The 15,875-nt window shown below is 37.5% G+C and overlaps 1 protein-coding gene across 1 annotated transcript; it reads right to left on the bottom strand.

Moving 5' to 3' along the window:
• Positions 1 to 11,611: 11,611 nt before the first annotated feature.
• LOC118716455 (heterogeneous nuclear ribonucleoprotein A3-like) lies at positions 11,612 to 13,522 on the bottom strand. The gene is given in 3 exon segments (XM_036433690.2): positions 11,612 to 12,473; positions 12,476 to 13,141; positions 13,143 to 13,522. Coding segments are annotated over 3 exon segments (1,134 nt in total). The 5' UTR covers positions 13,491 to 13,522; the 3' UTR covers positions 11,612 to 12,353.
• Between the last annotated feature and the right edge of the window lie 2,353 nt (positions 13,523 to 15,875).

Below are 15,875 nucleotides of genomic sequence, written 5' to 3'. Positions count from 1 at the left end.
TAGTTTTCAACAAAAATAATAAAACATTCAAAGAAACCAAAAAGAGTGACCCATATTCAAGGGAAAAAAAGCAGACAACAGAAACTGAGTGGGTCCAGGTGTTAGATTTAGCAGATAGAGGTTTTAAAGCAACTGTTACAAATAAATTCAAAGAGTTAAAGGAGCAATGCTTAAAATTAAAAGGAAAGTAGAATGACAATAATTTAGTAATTAGAGAATCAATAAAGAGATACAAGCATATAAAAGAACTACACAGAAATGTTGGAGATGAAAAATATAGTAACTGAAAAAAGTTCACTAGAGGTGCTCAGCAGAAGATTTGAGAAGAATTAGTGAACTTCAAGTAGATAAGTAGTAATTATCAAAACTGAAGAACAGAAAGAACAATGATTGAAGAAAAAGGAATAGAACTTCAGAGACCTGTGAGTCAATAGCAAGTTCACCAACATAAATATGATGGGATTCTCAGAGGGAGAAAAGAGAAAGAAAAAGGGATAGAAGAACATTCTTAAAAATAATGTCAGAAAACATAAATAATTTCATTAAATAAAAATGTTACTCTAGAGATCCAAGAAGCTCAACAAATACTGAATAAGATAAGCATAAAGAGATAATAACTAGTCACATCTTAGTTAAACTGAAATACAAAGACAGAGAATAGCTTGAAAATAGGAAGAACAAAAAGACTCATCAAGTGCAAGGGACTCTCTGCCCCAATAAAATTAACAACTGACTTCTCATCAGATATAATAAAGGTGAGAAGGCAGTGAAATGATACATTCAAATACTGAAAGAAAGAAAAATATCTGTCAACCAAGAATTCTATATCTAGTAAAACTATCCTTCATAAATGAAAGTGGAAAAAACATTCTCAAATAAATAAAGTCTGAAAGAATTTATTACTAACAGACTTGCCTTATAAGAAATACTAAAGGAAGTTCTTTATACGAAAAGGAATGCCATTAGATGTTAACTAAAATCCACAAGAATGAATAAAGAGCACTACAAATACATAAATGGTTAAATATATGAATACATTTAAAAGACTGTGTAAATATTTTTCTTCTTTTTAATTCTTTAAAAGGTATTATAATATATAAAACAGTAATTTTAACAGTACTAGAGGCCCGGTGCACGAAATTCATGCACTCATGGGGTGGTCGCTCAGCCTGGATTAGGAGAGGGTGCAGGACAGGCTGAGGGACTTCACCAGTGCACAATCAGGGCTGGGGAGGGACATGGGAGGTTGGCCAACCAAAAAGAGACTGTGGGAGGGTTCCAGGGCATGCCAGCCCATCTCGCTCAGTTCTGGTCAGCTAGACCACAGCAGCAAGCTAACTTACAGGTCAGAGCGTCTGCCCCCTGGTGGTCAGTGCACATCACAGTGAGCAGTTGAGCAGCCTTAGCATATCATTAGCATATTACACTTTGATTGGTTGAACGGCTAACCAGCTGACCAGACACTTAGCATATTAGGCTTTTATTATATAGGATTGTTCGGTTTGTAACATATATAGATATAATATGTATCATAGCAATAACACAAAAGGAGCAAAACTTCTATATTTTACTAGAATTAAGGTGATATTATTAATTTGAAATAGATTGTGATGAGTTAAGATGCATATTCCTAGACAAATCACTAGAGAAAGAACTAAAAAATATGGTAAAAATATCAACTGAGGTACTTCTGCTTCTGCAAAAGATAAACAGGAACCAGGTTTACCTTTATTTACCTAAAATAACCAAGAAAAACACACCCATCCAAAAATGTATGCAACAGTGGTTTTCAAGACACTAAACATCAAGAAGGAGGAATTACAAGGGAGCATGAGAACACTTTTGAGGGTAATGACTATATTTATTCTAATGGTGGCAATGGTTTCACTTGTGTGTACAAATAGCAAACCATACACTTTAAATCTATACAATATATTTTATGTAAATATCCAAATAAAAGCATCAAAAGCATTTCTTCAAACCATGAATCTATAAACTTAAAACACTTATGCACAAAAATGCACAATACACACACAATTTTGGGGGAAGGGTTATAAAGTAAATCATGTTAACTTGGAATCTCCTTATGGAATACATGCCCATAATTTTAAATAATTTAAAAATACAGTGGTGCCTCACACAACGAACTTAATTCGTTCCAGGAGCAAGTTTGTTATGCGAAAAGTTCGTTATGTGAAACGCGTTTTCCCATAACAATACATGTTAAAAAAAATAATTCGTTCTGTAGCATAAAATATGCTAAGATGACATAAAAAAAGATAAATTTTTTGTTATTATTTTTATTTAGATACATCTAAAAACATAATTTAAAAAAAAAACCACACATTTTTTTAATTTTAAGACAGACTAAGTAGAGTCTACCGAATCTTGCACATCTTCATCCATTTTCTGCTTTTTGGCCGATGGTTTCATGAAAAACCTGTCCAAAGTCATTTGTTTTTCTCTTTTCTCCAACATCTGCCAGAACTAACGGACAAGAGTATCAGAGTAAAGATCGTTGATCCTGTTTGCTTCAGCTGAATCCTGTTTCATTTCAACAGAAACCACCTTCCTGCTTTTTTTAGAAGCCATGATATAAAAAAAATATTGAGTTTAACTTAAAAGGACGACTGCCGTGATACGTGCGTGATTTAATTCGTAATGAAGAACGATTGCCGAGATACGTGCTTAAGTGCAGTGACTAACGACTGCCTGCAGTGCCTGCGCGGAAGGATGCAATACATCGGCAGCGATCGTGGAAGCTCGGGTGAAGCAGTCGTGGAAGCTTGGGTGAAGCGGTCGTGGAAGCTCGGGCGACTTCGTTGTGTGAAACGAAGTTCGTTGTATGAATCATGAAATGAAGTTCGTTGTGTGCAGCGTTCGCTGTGCGAGGCGTTCTTTATGCGAGGCACCACTGTATTTGGAAAATGGATAATTTCAAAGATGCAAAGAGCAGTTAGAGTATATATATCCTGGTAACTTTAGCCTTTAAATCTAGGAATATGATGAAAAATATCATCCTATCTAATAAAAGAGTAATATGCAAATTGACCATCACTCCAACATATAAGATGGCTGCCCCCATGTGGACACAGGATGGCCACCACAAGATGGCCAGCAGGAGAGGGCAGTTGGAGGGACTAGGCCTACAGAGGAGGCAGTTAGGGGTTACCAGGTCTGCAGGGGAGGGCAGTTAGGGGCAATCAGGCTGGCAGGGGAACAGTTAGGCATCAATCAGGCTAGCAGGGGGATGATTAGGGGATGATCAGGCTGGCATGCATAATCAGTTAGGGGCAATCAGGGAGACAGACAGGCGAGCAGTTGGGAGTCCTTGAAGGGTCCCAGACTGGAGAGGCTGCAGGCTGGGCTGTGGGACACAACCCCCTGTGCACAAATTTCATGCACCAGGCCTCTAGTAAAATGTAATTTGAAAAAATATAGTATATAACAATTGGCTATATTAAAAAGTGAACTCTCTCAGACTCGTGTAATTTTCTTTTACAACAGAATAATATATGGAGGAAGAGGGAAGGGCAATATATTTCCCTTCTCTCTTGATCAAGATTGTGGAATAGATTAAAGAGGATTGGAATACAAAGAATCTTCATGGCATAGTAACTAATTATGATTCTGGAAGTAAAAGAAAAGTCACAAGGTTTCTGAGCTCTCTATCTTAGATGGCTGGGTAGGTGTGTTGTGATGGAGTGAGATAGGGATTATCAGCGCAGCAATAAGTTTGAGAGAGGAAACAGAAGATTTTGGTCTTACGAATAAGAGGGAATTTTATTTTATATTATGTATTTGAGAAATATATAGGCATCAGTTTCTTAGATCTTTCTCCTGAAGCTGCTCATTCAGGAGACTTTATGCATAAAAGGGTGTTTTACCTGATCTGAAAAATGGTGGTTCTCTTCTATAGCAGTAATGGAGATTGAACTCCAGGATGAGCTCTCTGAAAGCTTTAGTAAACAATAAATCAGCATATATTTATTGAGAGTTCTCTATGCCAGAAATAGTGTCAGCTTCAGAATAATGAGCTAGACAGACCATGTTGCTACATTCATGGGCTCTTTTCCTGGGGAGTTGCAAATTGCAGAGGCCTTATTCTGAAAGTCAAAATGGAGCATTTCAGTTCTCCTATTTGCAGTCATTGCTAGAGATGTAGACAAGTGATTTGGGGCAAGATCCAGGAATATAAAGTTGAGATACTTTATGTGGTCAGGGATCTAACTCACTGAGGCATACGACAGCTCTGATTCTGCTTCACTCAGCCTTACACCTTGCTCCATTAAACTCAGGGATATGCCTATATTTCCTAATTTCAGAAGGTAAGGGAGAGTATATGGAATTTCTGGGTACATGAGCCTTTTCTTTAGAATCAAATTATGGCATAAGTGTTACTACAAAACCAAGCTACAGTTATAGCAATTCCAGTGACAGTTCGTTGAAAGGCAGAATGAATGTGGTACTCTCTTGCTCTTTGTAGTAAGATTCCTTCCACATGGCTGAATTGATATTTGTTTGGTGTGCATGGCATACGTGCTAGAAAAACAGTTTGAATTTGTGAGCTACTCGGTTCTAAATTGGCTTTTTTTTTTTTTTTTTTCTGAGACCTTCTTGAATTTCATTCATTAAACATTCACCCAAGCTTCTAATTCTGAGGAAAGAAAGGTGGTGTCATTATTTTAAATAATGTAACACTCTTTGCTCCCCTGGTAGATTTAATAGCACTCGGGCAATCATTACATCGTTGCTTTTACAGATTTTTGATTCAATAATTTAAACTATTAATTTGCTTTAAATAGGTTTCATCTAACATTTAAATTAGATAAAACAGGTTTTGTTTATTTATTAAGTGCTAACTAATTATTTCAAACATGTTTTGGTTGCTTTAAGAATGATATACAGTTGCCAAAAGTCAGTCAGCCCATTCTAAATGTTGAAATATTTATATTAGCTTTGAATTTATTGATGCTTTTTAAAGTTATCCTGAATTTAAATACATTTAAATAAATGAAAGTTTTGTGGCAGATTTTGAATACTTTAAAACTCCAATGTTATTTGGCGGCATTGAGAAGGTCATATAGATGTATCCCACTCAGAGTTGTAGTATAAGTTTTGAGGTTTAGGTCACAAGTTCATGCCAAGATTAACTTCATCATGACCAGTGCTATTACCATCTAAGACCTACTTGTTGGTATTTGAAATGATTTGATAGTCTTAAAGTAACCTTTTTAACCATATATTTCTTACCATTTTCCTCCCAATAAAATAAATCTGAAAATGTTAGAGTGACTTTATTCTTTTATGCTTAAAAATCACAACTGTAACTTGGAGAAAGTTAGGATAAATGTTTATTTGCACTTGCTTCAGAAAGAATTTTAAATAGTACAATGACTTAGATCCAACTTTTAATGTTTGGTGGGTTTCATTGTCGTTTTTTTCATTTATTTTTGGTTAGAGGAGACTATGTCAATAAAAATCTATATTTAAAGAAAGGAAATACATAAAAAATTACTTCAGAAAAATGTTATGTTTTTATTCTATTCTCTTTGGCATTTAGGGTCTAAGGGTGTGTAAGTATGCCCCAGAAACCAGATGTGTGGCCTTTTAAGTGTTAGCCATTATTTAAACCAGAGTTGACACCTGAAGAGTTTGGGACTTAACTCATTATTGATAGGGGGAAAAAGTCTTGTATTCACCAAGGAGGGCAGCCACTTATGACTGTACGAATTCTTCATTGCTGTTCAATGTTCAAACTCTATGAGTCTATGCAGGTGATTTATACAAGGCTTTCATCTTGTATGCTATTTCATTTCTATCTGCTTAGTTTCCTAAGCCTTAATTTATTCAGGGACCCTCAATCCTATTATTTAGTACTATTAAACACTTGCTTATTATGAATGATCTGATTTCAGCTTTTCAGGCAATGCTGTAGGCAGTGAAACTACCCTTCACCTACAACACACGTATATGCCAAAAGCAATGTTAGTGTTTCTGCAACAAGTATTAACATTTAAAGCAGTGCTTCATTCTCCTGGAACTGTTTTGTTTTCTTCCTGCTATTATTTTTATCTCTCTCGGTGTCTAAGAAGTTTATGGCAACTTAATAGCTAAATATTGATTTGAAATCACTATGTGTTATTAAATAAATAAAAATAATAGAATACAGAATTTAAGAACTATTAACCTACACAAAACCTTTTCCCCTTCAATATACCTACATCTCTAGTATTTAAAGTCACAGCTCCCCACATTTGCATATGACATTTCATCTGGAGTTTCTCTTAAAAAACAATGAATTGATGAAGGGGGTTCTTTAGGAAGAGGAAGAAAATAAAGATAAAAATTATGAACAACAAATACTTAACTATCAACAAGTGAATCAAAAACCAAGGGAATTAAAAAATCTGATGAACAATATTAACTGGTGAATATAATAGAATCAGAGGTATGGAAGGGGAGTAAACTGACAATTCTTGGGGAAATGGGGAGTGAGGGGTGCAGGAAGAGACTGAACATAAACTGTGCACCTTTGGATGAGGACAATGGGGCGAGGGGAAAGGGCAGAGGGTGGGGTGGGAACCTGGTGGAGGGGAGCAATGAAGGGGAAAAAAATGAGGAACATTTGTAATAATATGAAAAATAAAAGATTTATTAAAAAAACAACAATAATGGTTTCTGAAGATTCTCCCATGTTAAAGCATCATTATTAATTGCATAATTTATTTGACTCCATGTTAGGATTTTTTGTGTCTGCATTTGTTGTATATGCAGTTAAGAAATATAGATGTAAAGTAAAGCACATGAAATACTTTATGATCAATCTCAGTCAGTTCTCAGGACTTGAAACCCACTCAGAGTATCTGTCTCCTTGCACTTTCCCAGAGTCAATTTTCTGTCTAACCTCCTTGGAAACTGTAACTTTATTCTCATAATGATTGGTTTGGTCATTTATGCCATAATTTCTGTTATTACTTTTTCCATTTGTCTAGAGATGTAGGTTGTACATTGATCTTGGTTTTCTTGAATGTAAGTTACAGGTTTACCACTTGAGACTTGGGGGGGAAAAATCAAGCTTCTTTAAATATATCCACACTGCTTGGGTGTTTTATGATTCATTCACCATTGCTTCCAGTTGATATTTATCCAATTCAGCGAAACCATTCTCTTAGCCTTGCTGAGTTCAATTTTGGATTCATTGATATTATCAACTGGGAGAGATGCTGGGAGAGTTGATTGTGAATGTAGTGCTTTATCTGCATGGAATTGCACCAGGCCTTCTGAAGAGTGCGATTTCTGAAAATTGTATGTGGGTATTTGGTTGATTGAGGCAAGTCAATAATATCACAAATAAGAAAAAATACAGCATGAGATATGAGAAGGCATTATGACTGCAATCCTTGTCAGTTATATTTATTATTACTGTGAACTTCACTGGTGTATTTTGAGATAAGTTCGCAGGCCTGTACTAGATGTCTCAATAATATAATGAGGAAACAATTTTAAGTTAAGGCGGGGTGGCTGATTACATTAGGGCAGGAGCCTGGCTGTTACTCCAGCTCCAGCTATATCAGTACTTCCTCTCTCATTAGTTCTTTATTATGTTCTCTCTTGAATGATCCTGTTGTAAGCTAACTGTTGTTGGGGACAGTTTGGGCTGTGTGGCAGCTAAACTAGTCTGGTGGTGGGCAGCAGACTAAATTGTGGGAAGGTGAACGTTGTGCTTTTGCAAACCATTATCTTTCACAAAACTCTGTGTCTAGTGTTGACATGTCTTTTAAATTATAATCTTCTACTTCCAAATGCATTCTGTGCTCCTATGCATGGAAAAATGCCATCACAAACTCAACATAACTCACTATATTCTTCCCTCAATCAACTTTTCCTTGATTTCCTATAAACAATATAATACTTTTTATACATACTGAGGATTAAAACTTGTCAATATGACTTATTCTTTTTCAATCACCATATATAATCTATTGAAAGTCCTAAAAATTGTCTTACAATGTTTATCCCATTGTATGGTTCACATTTCCCCTGCTCTCCTTTTATTTCAAGCCCTAAATACTTCTCACATGGACCCTTTCAATAGTTAGATGAGGAATATCAACCCTCACTTGCCTATTCCCCTTCCAACTCATAATATATAAATAGGCAGATTAGTCTTTACTAAAATATGGCTATCACTCCCTTGTTCTAAAACATTTTATGACACAATTTCCCACCAAATTAAGTGTTAGTTTCCTGATCTTGCATTTTAGATGTCAAAAATAAAAATGCAACACATCCATTTAGTTATATAATGCATTTCTCCCCTATATAAATCTTGTATTTCAGCTAAAAAAGACACTTTAAAAATATTTTTTATTGATTTTGTAGAGGAAGAGAGAGAGAGAGAGAGAGAGAGAGAGAGAGAGAGAGAGAGAGAGAGGGAAACATCAGTGTTGAAAACCACTGATTGGCTGCCACCTGCTTGCCCACCTGCTGGGGATTGAATCTACAACCTGGGCTTATATGTCCTTGATTAGAATCCATCCTGGGACCCTTTAGTCCGCAGACCAACGCTCTACCCACTGAGCCAAATGAGCTAGGTCTACAAGAGACACTTTGGAGTGTCTGGGACAATGATTATGTGGGAACAAAAGGAGATGTGAGGAAATAGAGGCAATGGCTAGAGTTAGAGTATAATTAAGTTCATGTATATCACATGATCACATTTTTATTCTCATTTACTAAGTATAAGGAAATATGTGCTAGTATGTACTACGTGATAAGAGCATGTAAAGGAATATAAGAATATAAGATGGATCCTCTGCCTATGAAAAATTTATATTTTAATGATAATTAGATCACATGAAGCATTAAATAATAAAATATTTAAATTTATAAGAAGAGATTTCCTAATGCAAAACATAATTGGTTGATGGATTTTTCAATTTTTATAATATTACAGGACATAGAGATCAGTTTAGATTGAATTAGCTTTAGAGAATAGATGGGAGTAGTTATCTGGTCTTGAAAGATACAGAGTAGTGACCAGGACCTGTCCGGTGGAGGAGGATCCAAGTGAGGTATTATTAGAAAAGATATTGTACTATCTTTGTCGGATAAATTTGGTAGTAAACTTACAAATCTTATGACATCTATGAATTGTTTCCCATCCTCTTGGAAGTGGTGTCATTGTGCAGTGCATAATCTGTACAGGCAAATACAGCAGCTGTGGAAACAGCAGTGAATAAGATACTCAAGGATTCTGCTCTCTCTGGGCTTATCTTCTGCCAAGAAGAAGAGAGTTTTTGCCAGCACAATGAACTTATAGGGCTCATAGAGTGCATTCCTAAAATCATCTTTATTTTTGTCTCCTGCAGTCTCTTTACATCTACTTAGTGGAAATGATCCTTCCCCTAACTTCTGCCTGAACACTGTGGCAGTCCTATGACCTTTCTTGCCATTCTCAGGTAATAAACTGTTTTAGTCATTGGAATCTCAGTTTGACTTACATCTTCTTCCCTTCCCTGTATGAAAGCCTGTGGTCTGAGAAAGAGTGTGGTTATTGACCCTCTCTTTCATTGTTTAGCTGCCGTTCTGACTCTCCAATTGTGGAGCATAACAATGGAGGGAAGGAAATGGGGTCAGATAATCCTTACTTGATTGATGCTGTTACTACACAGCTTCTCTTTGCCTGCGGCCCATTTCTCACACATCCTTTCTGCTAACAAACTCTGGGAGTTTGGACTGATCCTAACATGGGCACCTGTGCATTAGAGCAGCCAGCAGCACCGTCTCTGATCTATTAGTTTCTCAGATGTGAGTCAGACTCAGTCCACCCTACACTCAAAATCCAAGGGTAACATAGCAAGCTCCAACAGGTCCACTTTGAATCTCATGTCCTAGACTTGGGGTTTGGGAAACGGCATTCCTCCACACATGTACTTTTCTACCTGGGGGACCAGGAGAAAGGGTAATCAAAGCTTAGTTCTCAACAAAGTAATCCTCATAAAAACCTTCTTTTTCTATTCTTTCATCTCTTTATTTAGTTAATATTAATTTATCATCAAATCCCTTACTACTCAAAATGTGGTCCATGACCCAGGAGTATTAATATAACCTTGGAAATTATTAGAAATGTAGATCTTGTGCCCAGCCCAGATCTGCTTAATCAGAATTTGCATTTTAACAAGATTCCCAGGCAATTTATGTGCACATTCAAGTTTGAGGAGCACTGATCCAATGTATTTTAGCTTCTTACTTTAAAGTTTCTACTGGTAATCTACCTCATACGTCAGGTTGATATCTAATATCTTATTTTGGTACCTCAATGGACATTTACAATTTGGATCTTGTTACATAGAAAATAAGCAAAAAGAAAAAAAAATTAAAAACAATCAGTTCATGATATTTTGTATGAAGAACATGTAAAAGGGTAATTGTTATGGGTTAAATTGTGACCTCATATCCCCAACTCATATTTTGAAATTCTATTTCCACTACCTCAGAATGTAAACTTATTTGAAAATAGGATCATTGCCGATGTAATCAAATAGGCTAAGATGAGCTCATTCTGGAGTAGAATGAGGCCCTGTTCCAAAATGACTGGTGTCCTTATGATAAGAGTAAGAGTTGGACAAAGAAATGCACACAAGGAGTATATCATGTGGGGATGAAGGTAGAGATTGGATGCCAAAGTTTGCTAATAAACTTCCAGAAACTGGGAAAGGGATTATGAAACAGATTCTTTTCACAGCCTTTAGAAGGAACCAACGCTGATGGCACCTTGATCTCAGACTTCCAGCCTCTAAAACTGCAAGACAATAAGTTTCTGTTGTTTAAGCCACCCATTTTGAGATAACTTGTCTTGTGAGTTAGATTTGGGAGGGGGAGCACAGGACATTATCACAATTTACAGAGGAAGGTCAAGAAACATGGAGAAGTTAAATCAAGTGTCACCCACAAGAGCAGGAGAAACAGGAGTGGAACCTGCTTCTTCTTACCCCCAATTGCTCATACTAGTATTTTCTAGTAATTCATGTGCAGCCTCCTCTAGGACCTTTGTAGGCAGTGAATGCCTATTTGTCGATGTGACAACATCAAAATAGTGTCCTGCTTTGGAAAATGTAAAGTGAAGGGAAAAGGGCAGTTTCTGGTAAATGGAAGTAATTCTCAGCAGGCTGAATTTTTACCCAGTTAGCGTGAAGGAATTTTGCTCATGTAATGAGAATGAAAACATATTGAAACAAATAACCCAAGTTTTCCATTATAGTTCTAGAAGAGGGGCATTTTGCTCCTTATTTGTATTCTATGCTTAATGGTTCCTTTCTGTTGTGCTGGAGATGAAAGTGTTCTGTGGTCCTACTCTAACAGCTGTCCATTAATTTGCAAACAGGCTGGAGGAGTGACTGTGTGGTGTATAGACTGCAGGCTGGGGAGATCTGGGGCATTGGTGGGAAACCCAGGAACATGGCAGCAAAAGTGTGAGACAGGTGAACTTTCTCTTCTCTTGGTATCTTATGCCTTTAAAAAGAAAATTAGTTTTTAATGATTGCCATGCATATTCACATTGAGTTCTCACAACACAACTTAATGTAAATATTTATTTATTTATTTATTTTGAATTTTGAGAGTTTTCATTTGAAGGTAAATCTTAATGTCATCAGAGTCACAAATATGCTAATTTAAATACCCAATTCTATTTATCTAAAACACACATTGCAAACATACAAATATCTATTCTCTCCACATATCGGAGCCCATTCATTTCATGTTTGGAAATGGAGAGAATAGATTCCCCTTAAATTGCAAGTCAGTAGGTGTTTCTTTACAGTTAACTTTAGCAAAATTCATACAAAATAGCGATTAACAATGATCTTCTTTACTTGTTAACTCACAAGGAAACACCTTCAAAACTGCATTTTGTTAAAGTTTCTGTACTAAAATGTAGAAAAACTGAACTACACAAATATTGAAAAGTTAAAAATTCCTTAATTTTTTATTCCTGGCACCACTACCACAATTTACAGGGCAATATACCTGATGTAATGAAAAGAAAAAGAAAAAGACAAAGCTACAATAGATAAAAGACCTCAGGAATGTACATCTAATTGACACTACATTGCATTCATCAATAGCTGCACTTTTTGCAAACTGTGGCTATGACAGTCCTGAACAAGAAGGGTTTCCTGTTTAAGCTGCAGTAACTTTTCTGACTATGGATCATCGTTCCTCCTGTGGCAGATTTTTACAGTCCCTCTAATGCATTTGGGACGACTGTCTCAAAGTAACCTGCAGCTTTCCTGACAACTCCTTGCTCTCTCTCCTGCTAAGGACTGGAGTCCTTTTCTGCTGAGTTTTTAGAACCTTCTGCTACCATATCCACCACTTCCACCACCAGATCCATAACCACCACCATAGGGGCTGCCTGAGCTTCTTCCACCAAAACTACCCCCCTTCATGGGCCCATAATTTGATTGCTTTGTCCACTGTAATTTCCAAAATCATTATAGTTTCCACCTCCACCATAGTTACCACCAAAATTTCCCCCTTCATTGTAACCATCGTATCCTCCACCACCACCACCATATCCACCACCTTGGTTTCCATATCCTGGTCCACCACCACCACCATAGCCTCCTCTACTACTATAACCAGGACCACCGCCATAGTTGCCACCATCACCTCCAAATCCATTATATCCACCATCACCTCCTCCATAACTACCTCTGCTGCCACCTCCACCACAGTAGCCTCCTCTTCCACCAAAGTTTCCACCACGGCCAAAGTTACCTCCACCACCTCCAAAGTTTCCTTCCCGACCCATGGAATTGCTAGATCCACCTCCACAGCCTCTTTGTGATCCAGCAGACTGCATTTCTTGTTTGGAAATGGCCTTTTTCACTTCACAATTATGCCCATTAATAGTGTGGTATTTCTGAACAACAATTTTATCAACTGTATCATGATCATCAAAAGTTACAAAAGCAAATCCTCTTTTTTTCCCCCCACTCTGCCTGTCCTCCATAACTTCTATGGTTTCAATCTTGCCATACTTTTCAAAGTAGTCTCTCAAATTATATTCTTCTGTATCTGCTTTAATACCACCAACAAAAATTTTCTTCACTGTTAGATGAACACCAGGTTTTTACAGAATCCTCTCTAGAAACAGCTCTCTTTGGTTCCACTACCCGTCCATCAACCTTGTGTGGTCGAGCATGCATTGCTGTATCCACCTCTTCAACACGAGAGAAAGTCACAAAACCAAAGCCCAGAGAACGTTTTGTTTGGGGGTCTCTCATCACCACACAGTCTGCGAGTGTGCCCCATTTCTCAAAATGTTCTCTTAAACTGTCATCTGTAGTTTCAAAGCTCAGACCACCAATAAACAGTTTTCTCAACTGCTCTGGTTCCTTAGGATCATGGCGCTCCTCCCCCCGGCGGCGACAACGGCTGGAGTTGGGCTGGGGGCGACTGGGCGGCGGTTTTACCTCCATTTTGAGACCAGTCTCGCCTCTTCCAACTCGAGTTCAATCTTAATGTAAATATTTTAACCTCTAGTTTCCTAAATAGGCCCTTGGGACTCAGAGGTTAAGTCACTTAGTTTATGGGAGCTTGTGGACTCTTTGAGCCAGCTATCTGGATTCAGATCCCAGTTTCATCCCTCACAAAGCTCTGGGACTTTGTGCAATTGTTTAAATTTTTGGTAACTATTAGTTTTTATCTCTTAGAGTTGTTGAGAGGATTAAATGGATCACCATGTGAGTGTTTAGAACATCACCCAATATATGAGGATAGTGTAGGAGGAGCATGAACCCCAGCCAGTTTCAAGACCAGTGTTCTTTTAGCTGTGCACAAGCTATTTCTCTGTGTCCAACTGCGCTTGTGACACTTGACCATTCTTCAGATCTTCCTCTCCTTTCTTTCCCACTTACCTTCTCTGAACTTCAGTTCTTCAGGAACTGCCAGGTATTTGGATCACTTAACCTGATACATTTCTGCAGACTGAGGTGCAGACCTGGAGAGGTTGTCTTATAGAGCAGAGGTTGGACAGTCACTGTAGAGGAAGTGGAATGGAGGATACACAAGTTGGAGAACGGTTGACTTTACTTCTATGCAAAGGGAAGACCAATATGGGACGTGCAGCCATTACTGCGGACTCTGGAAAAACAGATCTCTGTGCCATTAGGCCATTGCTTACAATCTGGCAATTGGTTAGAGAGCTTTTCTTGTGTGTGGGCAGACAGCTTGGGGTGGAGTAAGGGGTGATGGGGTGGCAGCAAGTCATCTGAATAAAAGCTAGTCACTTCATGAATCTTTGTAGAAATTGATTTACTGTTTCCATTGTCTTTTGTTATTTTAACCATTCAAGATTTCCTTTTGTAGATTTACATTTTTGGGGGGTGGTTTTCTCAAGCCAAACGGATTATTTATTTTAAAATTTATGTCCATTTATTTCTCAGGAGCAGATACTTTAATTGTGGCTCACCAAGTAAACAATTTCTTGTTCAAAAGGTTGTTTCTGCCTAAACCTTACCAGGCTAGAGAAAGTTTTGAATGCAAATCCAACCTGACCTCTGAATGGTGCAAAGAGAGTGCACTTGACAAAAAACAATGTTGGCAGAAATCAGAAAAGAAGCAAACTGACCTCATACCTCCTGCTAAAAACTTCACCAGGGATGGGAGTGGGCTCACAGATCTTTTAAGGGAACAAAGTGTGTGCGTGCGCACATGCATGCGTATGCTTTATTTCTGTTGACAGATGGGTCTTACCAAACTTGGAAGAAATGTAGGCAGTAAATCAGTTTTCCCATTTCATGACAGTCTTTATCATGAAAGATGATTCTAAATGTAAACACAGTGGGTAAAATGCCACTTAGAGGGAATTTAATAAACATACTAATTTAGACCTCAGCAAGAGAGCACCTAAATATCAAACATAATGATATACCACAAATCAAATATTCAGGATATCTATTTTAATCTAAGAGGAAACAGAACTCTTTATTCTAATCTTGCTGTAAAGCCTTTGGCTTCCTAAAGTATGTGATCTTGTTAAATTAAAGGATTAGAGTGAATGCATCCTTACTTTGGTATGTACTTACAACTAAATAAATAACATGCTTGTTATGACTGCAAACAAAATGAATTAAGTGAAACAAGACAGACAGCATGGACTTGCTGATGTCTTTGTTTTTGACAGCCTCTAATCCTGGAAACAGGAAGATATCGAGATGAATAAACATTCCTTGCCTATGTGAGCTCCCAAGTGGCTAAGTCTATGCCCAGATTCGTGCTAAGAAGTTCCGAAACCGAAGCATCTGGAGACCTTGCATATGCATAAAGGAAATCTCTCCCTTCCATTGTCTTTTCTGTTTCCTGCTTATCTGAAAACCCATTAATGCTCTAGCATTTTGGGCCCCTAAATAGAGTAAGGGTAGGGGGGAGGGTAGAGAAGACAAATACCTCATTAGACACCTTTGAAGACTTGTTCCTCCTTGAACAGCTGTCCCAGTTTAGTCTCTATTAGCTGTCACAGAACCTTTCACAAAAAGGTGCTTTCAGTGAAACTTCATTCCCAACAGCATTTAACCCAAGGCTCACATATGTGTCTCCTTTCTTCATGGAATGCTGTCCTAAACCAAATATGCTAGCAGTTAAACAGCCCACGAACACACCACAAATATTTGTTTATTGGGAATAAAAATGTGGAGTGGGCTGCAAAACTGGGGGCTGGATTATTAAGACCAGATTGGAAAGGTCTGTGGCAGTGCTTGGGTAAATATTGCTAGTGGTACAATATTGAAAAGATTGGGAAGTCATCAACCAGCCCTTCAGAACTGAAACACATGATTTAACCACAAGCTATACTTTATGAAATC

Source organism: Pipistrellus kuhlii, unplaced genomic scaffold (assembly GCF_014108245.1).
Source record: "Pipistrellus kuhlii isolate mPipKuh1 unplaced genomic scaffold, mPipKuh1.p scaffold_m20_p_12, whole genome shotgun sequence".
Taxonomy (NCBI): Eukaryota; Metazoa; Chordata; class Mammalia; order Chiroptera; family Vespertilionidae; genus Pipistrellus; species Pipistrellus kuhlii.
This window is presented reverse-complemented; position numbering and strand designations above follow the sequence as displayed.